At 42.0% G+C, this 21,057-nt stretch overlaps 1 protein-coding gene across 1 annotated transcript in view; it reads right to left on the reverse strand.

Moving 5' to 3' along the window:
- LOC123728738 (dedicator of cytokinesis protein 11-like) overlaps nucleotides 1-21,057 on the reverse strand; it is a 145,341-nt gene that overhangs the window by 72,322 nt on the left and 51,962 nt on the right. The window contains 9 exon segments of the mRNA XM_045701398.2: nucleotides 417-556; nucleotides 6,696-6,743; nucleotides 10,860-10,926; nucleotides 12,105-12,228; nucleotides 13,673-13,755; nucleotides 14,366-14,441; nucleotides 14,627-14,740; nucleotides 16,270-16,295; nucleotides 16,298-16,450. Of these exon segments, the coding sequence (XP_045557354.2) occupies nucleotides 417-556; nucleotides 6,696-6,743; nucleotides 10,860-10,926; nucleotides 12,105-12,228; nucleotides 13,673-13,755; nucleotides 14,366-14,441; nucleotides 14,627-14,740; nucleotides 16,270-16,295; nucleotides 16,298-16,450 (831 nt within the window).

Raw genomic sequence — 21,057 nt, forward strand, 5'->3', positions numbered from 1 at the left:
CTGTAGACCTCCACAAGTCTGGTTCATCCTTCGGAGTAATTTCCAAACGCCTGAAGGTACCACGTTCATCTGTACAAATAATAGTACGCAAGTATAAACACCATGGGACCACACAGCCGTCATACCGCTCAGGAAGGAGACGCGTTCTGTCTCCTAGAGATGAACGTACTTTGATGCAAAAAGTGCGAATTAATCCCAGAACAACAGCAAAGGACCTTGTGAAGATGCTGGAGGAAACAGGTACAAAAGTATCTATATCCACAGTAAAACGAATCCTATATCGACATAACCTGAAAGGCCGCTCAGCAAGGAAGAAGCCATTGCTCCAAAACCGCCATAAAAAAAGAGAATTTTTACCAGGAAAAAACTGAGTTTAAATGTATTTGGCTAAAGTAAACTTCCGACTTCAACTGTACCTTTGTTGAGTGTGAGAGCGGTCTCTATGGAGCTAAACTGCTGCAGTTTGACCTGCATGAGGCCGGCTCTGCAGCGCATCACAGGCATGGTCTGGTTCTTCCTGTCTGACGAGAACAGCTTGGATACCCAGGCATCCTGGCTCAGACAGACAGACAGACAGACAGACAGACACACAGATATAAGATGGGTGATATAATCCATTGACAGGGGACACTCAGGTGTCTGGACTCCCACTAACAAACATACAAAAATTACCCATAGAGTACACTAAACACGGGGAGTCCATGACACATTTAATGGACGAGCAGGAAATCAAAACTCGATGTGAGAATGCTGTTCATTCACTAGAGCTCAGCGTTCAACACCATTGCCCCTTCCAAGCTCGTCACTAAGCTTAAGACACTGTGACTGATCACCTCCCTCTGCAAGTGACACCAGGTGGTACAGTTTCTACCTCTAACTCCAGTATCCCTGAACATTGTAAATATGGTATTGGAACTGACCCTGTACTGCATATACAGTGCCATCAGAAAGTATTCCCCTTGACTTTTTCAAATTGTGATGTGTTACAAAGTGGGATTAAAATGCATTTAAATGTATTTTTCTTCCACTTTTAAATGACAAACATTTGTACAACCAAATAACATTTTAAAACATTAATATAGTGATTAGATAAGTATTCAACCCCATGAGTCAATACATGTTAGAATCACCTTTGGCAGTGATTACAGCTGTGAGTCTTTATGGGTACGTTTCTAAGAGCTTTCCACCCCTGGATTGTGCAACATTTGCTCATTATTATTTTCAAAATTCTTCAAGCTCTGTCAAATTGGCTGTTGATCATTGCTAGATAGCCATTTAAGTCTTGCCATAGATTTTCAAGCAGATTTAAGTCAAAAAAATGTAACTCGGCCACTTCTGGAACTTTCAGTGTCTTCTGGGTAAGCAACCAGTGTAGATTTGGCCGTGTGTTTGGCCCTGTAGGTTATTGTCCTGCTGAAAGGCAAATTAAATTAATCTTCCAGTGTCTGGTGGAAAGCAGACTGAACCAGGTTTTGCTCTAGCATTATGTCTGTGCTTAGCTCCATTCCATTTCTTTTTTATCTTGAAAAACTCCCGTCCTTAACAATTACAAGCATACCCATAACATGATGCAGCTACCACTATGCTTGAAAATATGGAGAGTGGTACTAGGTAATGTGTTGTAATAAGATTTGCCCCAAACATAAGACTTTGTATTCAGGACAAACAGTTCATTGCTTTGCCACATTATTTGCGGTATCACTTCAGTGACTTGATGCAAACAGAATGCATGTTTTTAATATTTTTATTTTGTACAGGCTTCCGTCTTTCCACTCTGTCAGTTAGGTTAGTTTTGTGGAGTAATTACAATGTTGTTGATCCATGCTCAGCTTTCTCATATCACAGCCATTCAACTTTATCTGTTTCAATGTCACCATTGGCCTCATGGTGAAATGCCTGTGCGGTTTCCTTCCTCTCTGTCAAATGAAATTAGTGAGCAATTTGAACATTTTAACAACTTCTAAAAGTTGCTGCGACTCCACTGGTGAAGCAGTCATAATTAAATCGCATTTTATTTGTCACATGCCCCGAATACGAATGCTTACTTACAAGCCCTTAACCAACAATGCAGTTAAGAAAATATTTACTAAATCAAGTAAAACATTTTCAAGTAACACAATAAATTAACAATAACGAGGCTATATACAGGGTGTACCAGTACAGAGTCAATGTGCGGGGGTACAGGTGGGTCAAGGTAATTTGTACATATAGGTAAGGGTAAAGTTACTATGCATAGATAATAAACAGCGAGTAGTAGCAGTGTAAAAACAAAGGGGGGGGGGGTGTATCAACGCGAATAGTCCGGGTGGCCATTTGATTAATTGTTCAGCAGTCATAGGTTGGGGTAGAAGCTGTTAATAACCTGTTGGGGCTACAGGTTAGCAATGAACCCCGAGCCGGGATTGCTAACAAGGCTGGAAATTCAAAACATCAAAAATCTAATAATTTCAATTTCTCAAACAATCAACTATTTTACACAATTTAAATGATAAACATCTCCTTAATCTAACCACATTGTTCGATTTTCAAAGAGGCTTTACGGCAAAAGCATAAAGTTAGATTATGTTAGGACAGTACATAGCCACAAAAGTACAAACATCCATTTTCAATTCAAGGTCAGGCGTCACCAAAAGCAGAAACCAGCTTGAATTATGCACTAACTTTTGTCAATCTCCATCAGATGACACTCCTAGGACATTATGTTATACAATACATGCATTTTTTGTTCCATCAAGTTCATATTTATATCCAAAAACAGCATTTTACAGTAGCGTGAAATTCAGATTTTTTTCTTCTCTGAAATGGTTCAGGTGAACATAACAAAATTACTATTCGAAAACATTGGTAAATTATAATATTGTCATTCAAAGAATAATATATTATCATCTCGTAATTGCTACCGAATGGCCAGATCTCAAAATAACTTTACTGGGAAATCACATTTTGCAATAAACGGGGTGCTATGCTAAGAACAACAGGCTATGCTATACAGTTAGCATCATCTAAAATCGATAATAACATTGTAAATACCCCCTTACCTTTGATTATCTCCATCAGAAGGCAGGATCCCAGGTCCGGAAGGCATTCCAGGTCCGGAACAAATGTGGTTTCTTTTGACAAAGTTCATAATTTATGTCCAAATAACACCAAGTACTTAGCGTTCATTATGCTCCCACAAAACGTGGTTGGGGGCTGGTAAAATCACGCCGAAAAGCTAAAAAAACCTAGTAAATAATCTATTTATGTTCGTTCAAACATGTCAAATGTTGTTTAGCATTAATCTTTTGGTCCATTTTTAACGTTAAACATCAGTAATATTTTCACACAACCTATCCTATGTCTAGATAAAAAATGATGACAAACTCACGTTTCTCAGATTTATGCGCAGGCGCAAAAAAATGAAGTGATGACATGTCAAATTCCTTGGATTCTAATTTGCTCTCTGTTTATCATAGACGCTTCAAACAACTTTATAAAGATCGTTGACATCTAGTGGAAGCCGTAGGAGTTGCGAAATGAATCCTTTCTCACTATGGTATCTATAAAACAATGACACTACATAGTACAGTCACAAAATTCAAATTTTTTTGGATCTATTTTTCACAGGTTTTTGCCTGCAATATGAGTTTTGTTATACTTACAGACACCATTCAAACTGTTTTAGAAAATTCTGAGTGTTTTCTATCCGAATGTGTTAATAATATGCATATCCTAGCTTCTGAGTTGGTGTAGGAGGCAGTTAAAAATGGGCACATATTTTTTTCAAAATGTCTCAATACTGCCCCCGAGCCCCAACAGGTTTAAGGAACCTTTTGGAACTTGAATTGGTGCTCCAGTACCGCTTTCCATGTGGTAGCAGACAGCACAGTCTATGACATGGGTGACTGGAGTCTTTGACAATGTTTTGGGCCTTCCTCTGACACCGCCTAGTATATAGGTCCTGGATGGCAGAACGCTTTTCCCCAGTGATGTAATGGGCCATATGCACTAACATCTGTGGTGCTTTACCATCAGATGCCGACCAGTTGCATTACCAGGCGGTGATGGAACTGGTCAGGATGCTCTCGATGGTGCAGCTGTAGAACGTCTTGAGGATCTGGGGACCCATGCTATATCTTTTCAGTCTCTTGAGGAGGAAAAGCCGTTATCGTGCCCTCTTCACGACTGTCTTGGTGTGTTTGGACCATGATAGCTTGTTGGGGATGTGGACACCAAGGAACTTGAAACTCACGACCGCTCCACTACAGCCCTGTCGATTTGAATGGAGGCATGTTAGGCCCTCCTTTTCTTGTAGTCCACAGGGGAGATATAAGACTCCAGCTTCAGTGATTTTTGCAATTCGTTCCAGTCATTGCTAGCAGGTGGGTGGGTGTTGCTATGGTGACCAGTGAGCTGAGATAAGGCGGAGACTAGCATAGACTTATAGATGGCCTGGAGCCAGTGGGTTTGGCGACGAATATGTAGTGAGGGCCAGCCAACGAGAGCATACAGGTCGCAGTGGTGGGTAGTATATGGGGCTTGGGTGACAAAACGGATGGCACTGTGATAGACTACATCCAATTTGCTGAGTAGAGTGTTGGAGGCTATTTTGTAAATGACATCGCCGAAGGATCGGTAGGATAGTCAGTTTTACGAGGGTATGTTTGGCAGCATGAATGAAGGAGGCTTTGTTGCAAAATAGAAAGCCGATTCTAGATTTAATTTTGGATTGGAGATGCTTAATGTGAGTCTGGAAGGAAAGTTTACAGTCTAACCAGACACCTAGGTATTTGTAGTTGTCCACATATTCTAGGTCAGAACCGTCCAAAGTAGTGATGCTAGTGGGCGGGAGGGTGTGGGCAGCAATCGGTTGAAGAGCATGCACTTAGTTTTACTTGCATTTAAAAGCAGTTGGAGGCCTCGGAAGGAGTGTTGTATGGCATTGAAGCTCGTTTGGAGGTTTGTTAGCTTATGGCCTTAGACTGGACTCAACGAGCTGTATAAGTGCCAGCATCGGTTTGTGGTGGTAAATAGACGGCCATGAAAAATATAGATGAAAACTCTCTTGGTAGATAATGTAGACATCGCGTACCAGCTGTTATTGACAAATAGACACACACCACCACCCTCAACTTACCGGACGTAGCTGTTCTGTCCTGTCGAATCACAGAAAACCCTGCCAACTGTATATTATCTGTGTCGTCGATCAGCCATGACTCGGTGAAACGTAAGATATTACAGTTAATGTCCCATTGGTAATATTGTCTCAAACGGACCTCATCCAGTTTCTTCCAGTGATTGCACGTTGGCCAATATAACAAATGGTAGAGGCGGGCTACCCACTCGCCAACGAATTCTCACAAGGAACCCGGATATGTGTCCCCTGTATCTCCGTCTTTTCTACATGCGAATGACGAGATTGAGTTTGGAAGCACAGCTGTATCTTTGTAGTGACTGGGTGTATTGATCCAACATCCAAAGAGTAATTAATAACTTCACCATGCTCAAAGGGATATTCAATGTCTGCTTTTTTTAATCTACCAATAGGTGACCATCTTTGTTAAGAATTGGAAAACCTCCCTGGTCTGTGGTTGAATCTGTGTTTGAAATTCACTGCTTGACTGAGGGACCTAACAGATTACATTTAAGTCATTTAGCAGACGCTCTTATCCAGAGCGACTTACAAATTGGTGCATTGACCTTATGATATCCAGTGGAACAACCACTTTACCATAGTGCATCTAAATCTTTTAAGGGGGGGGGGGGGGGGGGGTTAGAAGGATTACTTTATCCTATCCTAGGTATTCCTTAAAGAGGTGGGGTTTCAGGTGTCTCCGGAAGGTGGTGATTGACTCCGCTGTCCTGGCGTCGTGAGGGAGCTTGTTCCACCATTGGGGTGCCAGAGCAGCGAACAGTTTTGACTGTTGTATGTGTGGGGTACAGAGATGAGGTAGTCATTCAAAAATCATGTTAAACACTATTGCACACAGAATGAGTCCATGCAACTTATTATGTGACTTGTTAAGCACATTTGTATTCCTGAACTTACTTAGGCTTGACATAACAAAGGGATTGAATACTTGAATTAAGACATTTAAGCTTTTCATTAATTAATTATTTTGTTGCAATTTTGAAAAACATAATTACACTTCGACATTATGGGGTATTGTGTGTAAGCCAGTGGAGAAAAAAAAATCTACATTTTCTCCATTTTAAATTCAGGCTGTAACAGAACAAAATGTGGAAAAAGTCAAGGGGTGTGAATACTTTCTGAAGGCACTGTATCTTCTTACTTTCTCATGCTCTTCTTAGTTATTATTGTTTGTGTGTTTTTGTTCTACTTTATGTTATTTTCAACTAACATTGATAGTGATTACTGCATTGTTGGGTTTGGAGCTTGCAAGAAATGCATTTCATTGTTCTTGTGCACATGACATTAAAACTTGGTAAGCCAGACTTAGAGACATACCTAAAGACAAGAGTAGGTGCATAAACAATGACAATGACATAATATATTAGTAAGGAACAAGGACCAAAAAAGAAAAAGGAAAAACAAGCTTTGACATCCAAGTCTCAAGATGGGTGTGGGACAATGACTATTATATAATTTATTGACTAGCAAGGAACCCACAGAGACACATGCACCATGTACCTGTTTAGGACAGAATTAGTAGCCCTACCTATTAGTGCAGTACAGAATCAAAACATCATCCTACCTCCCAATGTTCCTCTTTCCAACATAGCGGAACTGCACCAGGCACGTCCTAAAAGAGATTTTAAGAGGGTCAGAATAATGTTATTAATAATAGTCTTGTTCATTACATAGTTAACTTAGTGGTGTGCAAATAGTACAACAATATAACTCACTTGATAAGTGACAGTTATAGGTTAGCCTACTGTATGACGGAGAAAGAAACTTGAGAACGAAAACCCTCAGCTATAAAATGTCAATCATCAACCCAACAGAGCATTTTAAGTTCAGAGGGTTCCTCAGAGGGACAAATACAGTTGAAGTCGGAAGTTTACATACACTTAGGTTGGAGTCATTAAAACTCGTTTTTCAACCACTCCACAAATTTCTTGTTAACAAACTATAGTTTTGACAAGTCGGTTAGGACATCTACTTTGTGCATGACACAAGTAGATTTTCCAACAATTGTTTACAGACAGATTATTTCACTTATAATTCACCGTATCACAATTCCAGTGGGTCAGAAGTTTACATACACTAAGTTGACTGTGCCTTTAAACAGCTTGGAAAATTCCAGAAAATGATGTCATGGCTTTAGAAGCTTCTGTCTAACTGACATCATTTGAGTCAATTGGAGGTGTACCTGTGGATGTATTTCAAGGCCTACCTTCAAACTCAGTGTCTCTTTGCTTGACATCATGGGGAAATCAAAAGACATCAGCCAAGACCTCAGAAAAAAATGATAGACCAAGTCTGGTTCATCCTTGGGAGAAATGTCCAAATGCCTGAAGGTACCACGTTCATCTGTACAAACAATAGTACGCAAGCATAAACACCATGGGACCATGCAGCCGGCATACCGCTCAGGAAGGAGACGTGTTCTGTCTCCTAGAGATGAACGTACTTTGATGCGAAAAGTGCGAATCAATCCCAGAGTAACAGCAAAGGACCTTGTGAAGATGCTGGAGGAAACAGGTACAAAAGTATCTATATCAACAGTAAAACGAGTCCTATATCTACGTAACCTGAAAGGCCGCTCAGCAAAGAAGAAGCCACTGCTCTAAAACCACCATAAAAAAAGCCAGACTACGGTTTGCAACTGCACATGGGGACAAATATCGCACTTTTTGGAGAAATGTCCTCTGGTCTGATGAAACAAAAATAGAACTGTTTGGCCATAACGAGGAAGAAAAAGGGGGAACGCCATTCCAACCGTGAAGCACAGGGGTGGCAGCATAATGTTGTGGGGGTGCTTTGCTGCAGGTGGGACAAAATAGATGGCTTCATGAGGAAGGGGAAAATTATGTGGATATATTGAAGCAACATCTCAAGACATCAGTCAGGAAGTTAAAGCTTAGTTGCAAATGGGTCTTCCAAATGGACAATGACCCCAAGCATACTTCCAAAGTTGTGGCAAAATGGCTTAAGGACAATAAAGTCAAGGTATTGGAGTGGCCATCACAAAGCCCTGACCTCAATTCTATAAAACATTTGTGGGCAGAACTGAAAAAGCGTGTGCAAGCAAGGAGGCCTACAAACCTGACTCAGTTACACCAGCTCTGTCAGGAGGAATGGGCCAAAATTCATCTAACTTATTGTGGGAACCTTGTAGAAGGCTACTAGGATTAAATGTCAGGAATTATGAAAAACTGAGTTTAAATGTATTTTGCTGGTGTATGTAAACTTCCGACTTCAACTGTATGTCCTAAGGCTGTAATTCTATCGAACTTGCCATTAATAACATGTCTTTGTTGACAAATGACTGCCTGTTCACAAACACAGACTTTTTAATGTGACAATTGCCAAGTTTTAGGGCTTCACTGTAACTACAGCTCAGGGTGTGTAATCAGGAAAACGTACTGACTCTAATCCTACATTCACACAGGAGAGGAGAACTTATTCTATTCTAGTCATGCATCCACACGGATGTTTTCTGTACTCCAGTGGAGGCTTCTGAGGGGAGGGCTCATAATATCTGGAACGGGGTGACTGGAATGACATCAAACCATGTGTTTGATGTATTTGATACCATTCCATTCATTCCGCTGCAGCCATTACCACGAACCCATCCTCCCAATTAAGGTGTCACCAACCTTCTGTGCTGTACTCACTCCAGTAGACTAAGGGTGTGTTCGTAAATTCACTCTGGCTATCTACTCCGATTTCACCGCACTCTGGTTTGAGAGTGGCAGAGTGCAGAATATTTAAGGAATTTACGAACGCCATAAACACGGTTGTTATGACAGGTGAAAGTAAACGTCGGCCAAAAAACTGAATGAAATGGTTGACATAATACAGTCACCAATGCTCAAGATAACATGAAAACAGCCTAACCAGCTCTGCTAGGGCGAGTAAAATGGTCAGAGTGAGGTATTCTCTCATTTGTGTCTGTAAGTAGCTAGCAAGCTAGCCAACTTTAGCCAGTTAGCTTGGGCACTGCAAATCAAATCAGATTGGTCACATACACGTGTAGAGCAAATGCTATTGCGGGTGTAGCGAAATGCTTTACTGCTGTTGTGAGGTCAGAACGCTCGGGTCAACCCTACTCCTTGGCCAGTGTCCAGTGTGCGCTCTGATCGCTCAAAGATTGAAGCGCTTTGAATTTACGAACGAACAATCTGACAACACTGAATTTACGAATGCACAATCTGAAAACACTGAATTTACGAACGACGAGAGGACGCTCTGAGCTCAGTCTGGAACTCCAGAGTGAATTTATGAACACCCTAAATACAGTGCATTCGGAAAGTAATCAGACCCCTTGACTTTTTTTCATTAAGTTACAGATTTACTCTAAAAATAAATAGTTTTTGCCCCCTCGTCAATCTACACACAATACCCCATAATAAAAAAGCAATAGGTTTTTAAACAGGTTTTTTTTCTTTGGTATGATACTACAAGCTTGGCACACCTGTATTTGGGGAGTTTCTCCCATTCAGGTTGGATGGGGAGCGTTGCCGCACAGATATTTTCAGGTCTCTCCAGAGATGTTCGATTGGGTTCAAGTTCAGGCTCTGGCTGGGGCACTCAAGGACATTCAGGGACTTGTCCCAAAGCCACTCCTGCGTTGTCTTGGCTGTGTGCTTAGGGTCGTTGTCCTGTTGGAAGGTGACCCTTCGCCCCAGTCTGAGGTCCTGAGCAGGTTTTCATCAAGGATCTCTGTACTTTGTTCCGTTCAGCTTTCCCTCGATCCTGACTAGTCTCCCAGTTCCTGCCTCTGAAAAACATCCACACAGCATGATGCTGCCACTACCATGCTTACTTTACCGTAGGGATGGAGCTAGGTTTCCTCCAGGCATTCAGGCCAAAGAGTTCAATCTTGGTTTCATCAAACCAGAGAATTTGGTTTTGCATGGTCTGAGAGTTTTTAGGTGCCTTTTGGCAAACTCAAAGCAGGCTGTCATGTGCCTTTTACTGAGAAGTGGCTTCTGTCTGGCCACTCTACCATATGGCCTGATTGGTGGAGTGCTGCAGAGATGGTTGTCCTTCTGGAAGGTTCTCCCATCTCCACAGAGGAGAGTGACCATCGGATTCTTGGTCACCACCCTGACCAAGGTCCTTCTCCCCCAATTGCTCAGTTTGGCCAGATCTAAGAAGAGTCTTGGTGATTACAAATGTCTTCCATTTAAGAATGATGGAGGCTACTGTGTTCTTGGGGATCTTCAATGCTGCAGAAATGTTTTGGTACCCTTCCCCAGATCTGTGCCTCAACACAATCCTGTCTTGGAGCTCTACAGACAATTCCTTCGACCTCATGGCTTGGTTTTTGCACTGACATGCAATGTCAACTGTGGGACCTTATATAGACAGGTGTGTGCCTTTCCAAATCATGTCCAATCAAATTAATTTACAACAAGGTGGACTCCAAGTTATAGAAACATCTCAAGGATGATCAATGGTAACAGGATGCACCTGAGCTCAATTTCAAGTCTCATAGCAAAGGGTCTGAATACTTGTGTACTTATTTTTAATAAATATGCAAACATAAAAAATAAAAAAAGTTTCACTTTGACATTATGGGGTATTTTGTGTCGATTGAGAAATGTTTTATTTAATCCATTTTAGAATAAGGCTGTAAGGTAAGAAATTGTGGACAAAGTCAAGGGGTCTGAATACTTTCCGAAGGCACTGTAGAATATAACCTATTCTATTGTGATCCTGCATTCACCCAGAGGTTGTGTGTACTCACTCCAGTAGACTGAGGAAGTTGATGATGTCCTGAGGGTTGACCTTGTTCCAGTAGGCCAGCAGGGTGTCTAGAGACAGAGACACAACAGGAGAGAGACAGACACTGAGTCACATAGCAGGCCAACAGGAAACAATAACCAGAAAATGACACAATGACCAGGCCAGTGACATTTGGAATGTTACCCATGTCCCCTAAAACAACATAAGTCAGAAATTCTACAAATGAGGGAGCCAATGAAATTGTTTAGATACATATTCTATTATTATGCCTGTATAATATAGGGAATAAAACACAACATACGATATAAAGTATTCATACAGTATCTAGGTATGTATCATAAAACCATTTTAGGTACATTTACATAATTTAGCAGACGCTCTTATCCAGAGCGACTTACAAATTGGTGCATTCACCTTATGATATCCAGTGGAACAACCACTTTACAATAGTGCATCTAAATCTTTTAAGGGGGGTGGTTAGAAGGATTACTTTATCCTATCCTAGGTATTCCTTAAAGAGGTGGGGTTTCAGGTGTCTCCGGAAGGTGGTGATTGACTCCGCTGTCCTGGCGTCGTGAGGGAGCTTGTTCCACCATTGGGGTGCCAGAGCAGCGAACAGTTTTGACTGGGCTGAGCGGGAACTGTGCTTCCTCAGAGGTAGGGAGGCGAGCAGGCCAGAGGTGGATGAACGCAGTGCCCTTGTTTGGGTGTAGGGCCTGATCAGAGCCTGAAGGTACGGAGGTGCCGTTCCCCTCACAGCTCCGTAGGCAAGCACCATGGTCTTGTAGCGGATGCGAGCTTCAACTGGAAGCCAGTGGAGAGAGCGGAGGAGCGGGGTGACGTGAGAGAACTTGGGAAGGTTGAACACCAGACGGGCTGCGGCGTTCTGGATGAGTTGTAGGGGTTTAATGGCACAGGCAGGGAGCCCAGCCAACAGCGAGTTGCAGTAATCCAGACGGGAGATGACAAGTGCCTGGATTAGGACCTGCGCCGCTTCCTGTGTGAGGCTGGGTCGTACTCTGCGAATGTTGTAGAGCATGAACCTACAGGATCGGGTCACACAGTACTAAAAGTACTAAAAAAAGCGACTGTGTTGCTGTCGACAGACAGACAGACAGACAGACAGACAGACAGACATAACCAACTCAATAATAATTCTTTAACAATAAATAATTTCATAGGATCTCTGGATAATCCTATAGCATAATACAGCACTATAGGTGTATGTAATGTTGTGTTGGCTGACCTTCTGAGATGGTCCTGACGATGTGAAGGAAACACAGCAACAGTCCTTTGATTTCATAGTGGCCCAGTCTGCCTATGGGAGGGAGAGTAGTACTGCTGCTCATAGTGGAGCCCTGCCGGTGAAGCTGGAGGACAATACACCAAAGAGGAAGAAAACATGGTGTCAGAAACAGTGGCAGGGAGGGACACCACGGAGCAAGAAAACATGGCAGTATCATCCCTCCTCTCTCTTAAATACAATCCTAAATGTCCCGTGTGGCTCAGTTGGTAGAGCATGGTGTTTGCAACGTCAGGGTTGTGGGTTCGATTCCCACGGGAGACCAGTAGGAAGAGAAAATTTATGAAATGTATGCTTTCACTACTATAAGTCGCTCTGGATAAGAGTGTCTGCTAAATGACTAAAATGTAAAAATGTAATGTAAACTTTCAACTAAAATCATACGTTACATTTTGAATACAACATCTGACATCAATATCTGTCGGGGAAAAAACATGATCAGGCTCTCTCTGTCTGTCTCACCTCAGAGCCCCTTCTGTGAAGCTGAGTGAAAAACACCACAGAGGAAGAAAAAATACAATTGAGAACCAGTGGCTTTAATTCATACTACAGAGTAAGAAATATAATCATTAGAAGCTGTGGCACTCAGTTATACCTGTAACGCCCTGGCCATAGAGAGGGGTTTTTTGTTCTTTATTTTGGTTAGGCCAGGGTGTTACATTGGGTGGGCGTTCTATGTGAATTTTTCTATGTTGGTTTGTTTTGTTGATTATGGCCCTGTGGCTTCCAATCAGGCACAGCTGTAGAGTGTTGTTGCTGATTGGGAGTCACACATAAGTGCCTGTTTTTCCGTTGGGGTTTTGTGGGTAATTGTTTCTGTTTAGATTATTTCCGAACAGGACTGTTTTGCTGTCGGTTATCTTGTTTTTGTATAGTGTTCTTACGTTAATTAAATACAATCATGATGAACACTAACTCCGCTGCGCCTTGGTCTACTCTCTCTCCCGACAGCCGTTACAATACCATAAGTAAGGAAAAGGATGATTGAAAGCAGATTGACATCTGCTCTTGTCTTATTACATGACTGGTTTTCTTCATCTGATCTCAATCTAACATGTTTCTAGAACGCTGGCAGAGAGTCAAGACACTGGATAGGATCTTTTTAATTATGTGAACCAACAGTTATATTATATAACGGCCTTCAAGTGTTTGAGAAAGACCCAAGCGTCAATACGTGACTGGAAAAACAACAAAGGAGATGAGGCTGCTGTCTCTCTCTCTGTCCGTCTGTCTCACCACAGTGTGAGAAACCATGGTATAAGAACCATGTTTATTTTTTAAATTGAACAGGATATGAAACATCAAATTCAATATTTGACTGTTGCTACGATGTTCCCCACTGAACATGACCCAGGGCATTCTCTCTGGTTGTGTCCCAAATGGCATCCTAGTCCCTTTACAGTGCACTACCCTATGGGCCCTGGTCAAAAGTAGTGCACTATATAGGGAATAGGGTGCCATTTCTGTTTGATTTGTATTGGCCAATCCTCCACCCTCCCTCTGTCTCTTACCTCAAAGCTGTCTGGAGTGCCAGGGTCTATGAACAGATATCCTCTGGAGTCCTCCCTCCTCACCAGGTGGCCATTCTGATCTCCTGGACATGGGGAGAACAAAGAAACATGTTTACATAGCTTCTCAAATGAATTTGGAGGGCGGTAGGTAGCAGTAGGTAGCCCAGAGGTTATATAGGTGGACTGGTTAGAAAGGTTGCTGGTTCAAGCCCCAGGCCAGGAGATACAGAAGAAGTGGGGATTGAATGGGCATCTTGTGTCATTAATAACACGACCATTGTGGCTTCGAGCAAGGCATTTAACAGCAAAAATATATATCCAGAGGCGCTGCATTGTGGTTGACCCTGTTGGGGAGGACGGGATGGATGGAATTGTATCAAACAGATGGTTTCAAGAGATCCTCTGGTTTCCATGTATTTAATACTGTTCCATTTACTTACTCCATTCCACACGTCCTCCCCTCACCAGCCTCCTGTGGTGTGTGGGTTTGGGGAAAAAAGCAGAAGGAAAATTTCTGTTCTAACCAAATGGACAATAACATATTACTGCTCTGATGTTTTGGTTCAAAAACATCAGAGCAACATTTTTGATGGACCATGATGCCGTTCTAACGGGTCTGCTCGCCTGCTCTACCACACAGGCAAACACACAGCAATGAGGGGTTAACACATTGAGGACAGATGTCCCACTGACCGTGGTCTTTATCGATGGCCGTGCTGGTCCTGCAGTTGTCCATCGAGCTGGTTGATCTCAAGTCACCTCTGGAACCCTGTAAAAGCAAGGGACAACCATAGGGTTGGGATCAATTTCATTTCAGTAAATTCAGGAAACAAACTGAAATCCCAATTCAAATGTTCAGTTAAAACTTCAAAACGTCAATATATGATTGATATATCATGAGACTAGATAGAGTAAGTCAGGACCTCCAGGGATGGAGGGTAGAGGGGGACTCACGGTGAAGCCCAGGCCAGGGCTGGAGGTGTACTGCTGGGCAGACAGCTGCTTGAGGTTCTGGTAGAGCAGCTCAAGCAGTGGAAGGTACGTCAGACAGATCCGAGCCTGCTGGTTCTGACATGCAGAAGGGGGGATGAATAGAGTAACATCAAGTTAATAATTAAGTTATTATAATTTTACAGGTTTTCCAACAATCTCAAGTTATATCTGTCATTAACTGTATAAATCCCGTGACTTCCGCAGAGGCCGTATCACCGTAAACGCCGCACGGCCAATGCAGCCGTCGGATAAACGCTGCAGCTAACTACCTTTGTCGTAATGATGCCTAAGCTAAGGAGCTAACTACAAAATAAGTGGCAATGTGCTTGACTAACACATGAACTGTGCAATTTAGTAGGGCGTTGTAGTTTCCAACAGGCATGATCATGATACATGATCTAAGTGATTGATAGTTGGTATTCAGCAGTTATAAAAGTATGCATTATTTACTTTGAAGAACTACAAAATAGTGTTTTTGTCAGAAAGCATAGGCAGCAGCTCTATAGAGATGAGATGATGACTTAAATAATAAAGTCATCAATAAAACAAATGTAATATACACAACAACTGAAATATTTTATTAAAGTGAATAAACGATGGTTAATAAGTGATAAGCAGTAATGGACCGTCACTACCATCATGGGACTTTTATTCATTGTTTTATTCTGTGCTGTTACAGCCTTCAACCCAAATAATCTAAACCGAAATCGAAAACGGTGATTATTAAAAAAACAATCTAACCGAAATCGAACTGACCTCAATAAGCACTAATCGCTCAGCACGACACATAACATACTGGTCAACACTACCATCTGACACTATCACAGCCCATGTCAACCAAAACGCATCTACTGTACGATGAGAGGAACACTATTCGAAAGCTGGCCTTTATCGCAAACGCAATGCTTGGCTACCAGTGACTATTTGCATCTACAAGGCTGATACAGTATGGATTTGCATAACAGACTACTTTCTTATCTTGATTCAGGAGAGACAGTGAACACTCCTTACTCTAGGAGCTAACTACAAAATAATAGTGGCAATGTGCTTAACTAACACATACAGTTGAGGAAAATGTATTTGGAAAACAGTTCGTTCCTCCTTTTTTCTATACCCTTTTTCCAAATACATTTTCCTCAACTGTATGTGTTAGTCAAGCACATTGCCACTATTATTTTGTAGTTAGCTCCTAGAGTAAGGAGTGTTCACCGTCTCTCCTGAATCAAGATAAGAAAGTAGTCTGTAACTACGAAGTGGAGAGCTACCATCCAGCTCGAGGGAGGAAAATAGTACGACTACAGGGGGGAAGGCTGGAGTGGAGAGCTAGAGATTTTTCTCCTCGCCCAAGTTGTCTGATTGGCTCAGCTCCAACTTCAGATGGATGAGTCAAAAACCACAATGTGCCAACTAGAATCCTACTGTTGCGTAATTTAGTTTTTTTTTTTGTACAGGCGTACTTTGACGTCAAATTGCATGTATGGTAGGCAAAATGCGTGCAGGTTGGCAGGTCTGCTGTCACCCCCTCACCTCATTCTGGGTGGGTGGGTCTGTCTCTGTCTGTCTCTGTCTCTGTCTGTGTCTGTCTGTCTCCCTGTCCTCCTTACCTTGTTCTGGGTGTAACGGTCATCATGGCGTGTTTGATAAGCAGGTTCTTCAGCACGGCCACGGCCAGCTGTCTGACCTCTGGTGACCCCTGCAGGGCCTCGGCCACCTCCCTCAGCAGCAGACCCACCAGGAAGTGGTTCTTACAGTACTCCTCGGTCAGCGCAGACTCCAGGCTCTGGTCTGGGGTCAATGGTCAACATGGTTAGGTCATATCCTTAATAACAACCTATTTCCTGGCCAAAAGCAGTGCACTACAGTGAGCTCCAAAAGTATTGGGATAGTGACACATTTTTTGTCGTTTTGGCTCTGTACTCCAGAACTTTGGATTTGAAATTATACAATGACTATAAAGTTAGTGCAGACTGTCAGCTTAATTTAAAGTGCAGACTTTTATCCATATCCATGAACTGTTTAGAAATTACAGCACATTTTGTACATAGTCCCCCCATTTTAGGGAACCAAAAATATTGGGACAAATTCACTTACATGTGCATTAAAGTAGTAAAACGTGTAGTATTTGGTCCAATATTCATAGCACGCAATGATTACAGCAAGCTTGTGAATCTACAAACTTGTTGGATTTTGTTTGTTTTGGTTGTGTTTCAAATTATTTTGTGGTCAATAGAAAATAAAGTATTGTGTCATTTTGGAGCAATTTTGATTGTAAATAAGAATATAATATGTTTCTAAACACTTCTACATTATTGTGGATGCTACCATGATTACAAATAACCCTGAATAGATTGTCAATAATGATGAGTGAGAAAGTTAGAGGCATAAATATCATATCCCCCAAAGATAACCTCCCCTGTTATTGAAATGAGAGGTTAGAATGTCTTGGGGGTTTGATCTGTGTGTCTCTAACGTCCTCACTCATCATTATTCACGATTCATTCAGGGCTATCTGTAATCATGGTAGAATACAAATGAATGTAGAAGTGTTCAGAAACATATTCTACTCTTATTTACACAGAAAAATTACCTCAAAATGACACCACATTATTTGCCAATCATTTCTATTGACCAAAAATTATCTGAAACACAACCAAAACAGTAAATGCATCCAACTAATTCATAGATTCACAAGCTTGATGTAGTCATTGCGTGCTATGAATATGTGACCAAGTACTACACTTTTGACTACTTTAATAAACGTAAGTGAATTTGTCCCAATGCTTGTTGTCACGGGCGTCGTAAGGATTAGACCAAGGTGCAGCAGGAACGTGTATACTCATCTTCTTTATTAAATCAAAAGAAGGAAAAAACAAACAAATCACGTATACAAAACAACGAACGACACTAACAGTCCTGTCAGGTGCACAGACACAAAACAGGAAACAACTACCCACAAATCCCATTACAAAAACACCCCTATACATAGGACCTTCAATCAGAGGCAACGAGGAACAGCTGCCTCCAATTGAAGGTCAATCCAATGAACTAAACAGACGAGACTGAACATAGAAATACACTAACACAGAACATAGACCAAAAAACCCCAGAACACATAAAACATACACCCCTCTTACATAAGTACATAGCCCAACAAACACCGAACCATATAAAACAAACACCCCCTGCCACGCCCTGACCAAACTACAATAACAAATAACCCCTTTACTGGTCAGGACGTGACACTTTTAGTCTGCTAAAATGGGGGGGACTATGTACAGAAAGAGCTGTGATTTCTAAACAGCTCACCTGATATGGATGAAAATGCCCTCAAATTAAAGCTGACATTCTGCACTTTAACCTCATAGTCATTGTATCATTTCAAATCCAAAGTACAGAGCCAAAACAAAAAATATGTCACTGTCCCAATACCCAATGTGAAAAGAGGTGCACTACATCCGAAATACACACGGGTACTAGCAACAGGTGTAGTCTACCCTGCTTTAATATATAGGGGTGCATCTATGATTTCAATCAACCAATCTCTTTAACATGGGACTGAATGGTAGCATTCAAGTGACATGGTAGATATCCTGTTTCACTCATGGAATGACATGCCTGACAAATTACAGGGAGAAATGCGACAACATCACATGTTGAACACACCGACTCTGCAACATTTTTCTCTAATGCAAAACACCACCACCACCTTCTAACTAGAGAAATCAGAGAAACACCACCACCTTCTAACCAGGGAAACACCACCACCTTCTAACCAGGGAAACACCACCACCTTCTAACCAGGGAAACACCACCACCTTCTAACCAGGGAAACACCACCACCTTCTAACCAGGGAAACACCACCACCTTCTAACCAGGGAAACACCACCACCTTCTAACCAGGGAAACACCACCACCTTCTAACCAGGGAAACACCACCACCTTCTAACCAGGGAAACACCACCACCTTCTAACCAGGGAAACACCACCACCTTCTAACCAGGGAAACACCACCACCTTCTAACCAGGGAAACACCACCACCTTCTAACCAGGGAAACACCACCACCTTCTAACCAGGGAAACACCACCACCTTCTAACCAGGGAAACACCACCACCTTCTAACCAGGGAAACACCACCACCTTCTAACCAGGGAAACACCACCACCTTCTAACCAGGGAAACACCACCACCTTCTAACCAGGGAAACACCACCACCTTCTAACCAGGGAAACACCACCACCTTCTAACCAGGGAAACACCACCACCTTCTAACCAGGGAAACACCACCACCTTCTAACCAGGGAAACACCACCACCTTCTAACCAGGGAAACACCACCACCTTCTAACCAGGGAAACACCACCACCTTCTAACCAGGGAAACACCACCACCTTCTAACCAGGGAAACACCTATGAGAGCATGAACACTTTCTACATGTAATTGTATATGTTTTGATGTACAGTACTAGTCAAAGGTTTGGACACACCTACTCATTCAAGGGTTTTTCTTTATTTTTACTATTTTCTACATTGTAGAATAATAGTGAATAAATCCAAACTATGAAATAACACATATGAAATCATGTAGTAAAATATATTTTATATTTGAGATTCTTAAAAGTAGCCACCCTTTGCTTTGATGACAGCTTTGCACATTCTTGACATTCTCTCAACCAGCTTCATGAGATAGTCAAATGGAATGCATTTCAATTAACAGGTGTGCCTTGTTAAAAGTTAATTTGTGGAATATCATTCCTTCGTAATGCGTTTGAGCCAATCAGTTGTGTTGTGACACGGTAGGGATGTTATACAGAAGATAGCCCTATTTGGTAAAAGACCAAGTCCATATCATGGCAAGAACAGCTCAAATAAGCAAAGAGAATGACAGTCTATCATTACTTTAAGACAATCCAGAAAATTTCAAGAACAAGCGCAGTCGCAAAAACCATCAAGCACTATGATGAAACTGGCTCACATTAGGAAGGGAAGACCCAGAGTTACCTCTGCTGCAGAGGATAAGTTCATTAGAGTTAACTGCACCTCAGATTGCAGACCAAATAAATGCTTTACAGAGTTCAAGTAACAGACACATCTCAACATCAACTGTTCAGAGGAGACCGCGTGAATCAGGCCTTTATGGTCGAATTGCTGCAAAGAAACCACTACTAAAGGACACAATAAGAAGAGACTTGCTTGGGACAAGAAACACGAGCAACGGACATTAGACCGGTGGAAATCTGTCCTTCGGTCTGATGAGTCCAAATTTGAGATTTTTGGTTCCAACCGCCGTGTCTTTGTGAGACGCAGAGTAGGTGAATGTATGATCTCTGCATGTGTGGTTCCACCGTGAAGCATGGAGGAGGTGGTGTGATGGTGTGGGGTTGCTTTGCTGGTGACTATCTGTGATTTATTTAGAATTCAAGGCACACTTAACCAGCATGGCTACCACAATATTCTGCAGCAATACATTATCCTACTGGTTTGCACTTAGTGGGACTATCATTTGTTTTTCAACAGGACAATGACCCAACACACCTCCAGGCTGTGTAAGGACTATTTGACCAAGAAGGAGAGTGATGGAGTGCTACATCAGATGACCTGGCCTCCACAATCACCCGACCTCAACCCAATTGAGATGGTTTGGGATGAGTTGGACTACAGAGTGAAGGAAAAGCAGCCAACAAGAGAGGAAGGGAGAGAGAGAAAATGGAAGAGTTGAATAGAGAGCGAGAATGAGAGAGAGAGAGAGAGAGAGAGAGAGAGAGAGAGAGAGAGAGAGGAAATGGAAAAGAGGAATAGAGAGAGAGAATGTACGGTAGCAGTCCCTCATGCAGCGGCAGCAAGAAATACTCTCCCCTTGTCTGAAATCATCAGTCAAAACATCAAAAGAGAGAAAAGTCAGATTTCCACGTTCAAAGACAGCAAGTGTGACAAACTCCAGGCCGCAAAACATTGGTCCAAGCAGGCGGTACGGATTTTAGCAATCATGAAGAGTTTAGGAGTTTCCTGGATAGAAGGAGGTAGCAGAAGTGGGTTAGTTGCATGCCGACTCAGTTGGCGTTCAAACTGGAAATGTGGCGGTTGATGTTATGGAGGCATCACCTACCTACTGCGCCAAAAAGCTCCATCGCGTACGAAATAAAATCTGACAACCACAAGCAAAACAAGAGGGAGAACAAATGAGTAAAATAAATGAACATAGCATGCAGTACTATTACCAGAATATACTGTGGCTGTGGTAAATATCGTGGAATTAATTTAACAACCCCACTTTTGCTAGACTCCACATGGTCTGCTCTGTATTAGACTTGGTCCTCAAGGGTCCTTGTACTGCAAGTTGTTTTTTTCCGTCAGTTACATTAATTGATACATTAAAGGGAAATTTCACCACTT

The sequence above is a fragment of the Salmo salar genome, chromosome 18, assembly GCF_965601325.2.
Source record: "Salmo salar chromosome 18, fSalSal1, whole genome shotgun sequence".
Lineage (NCBI taxonomy): Eukaryota > Metazoa > Chordata > Actinopteri > Salmoniformes > Salmonidae > Salmo > Salmo salar.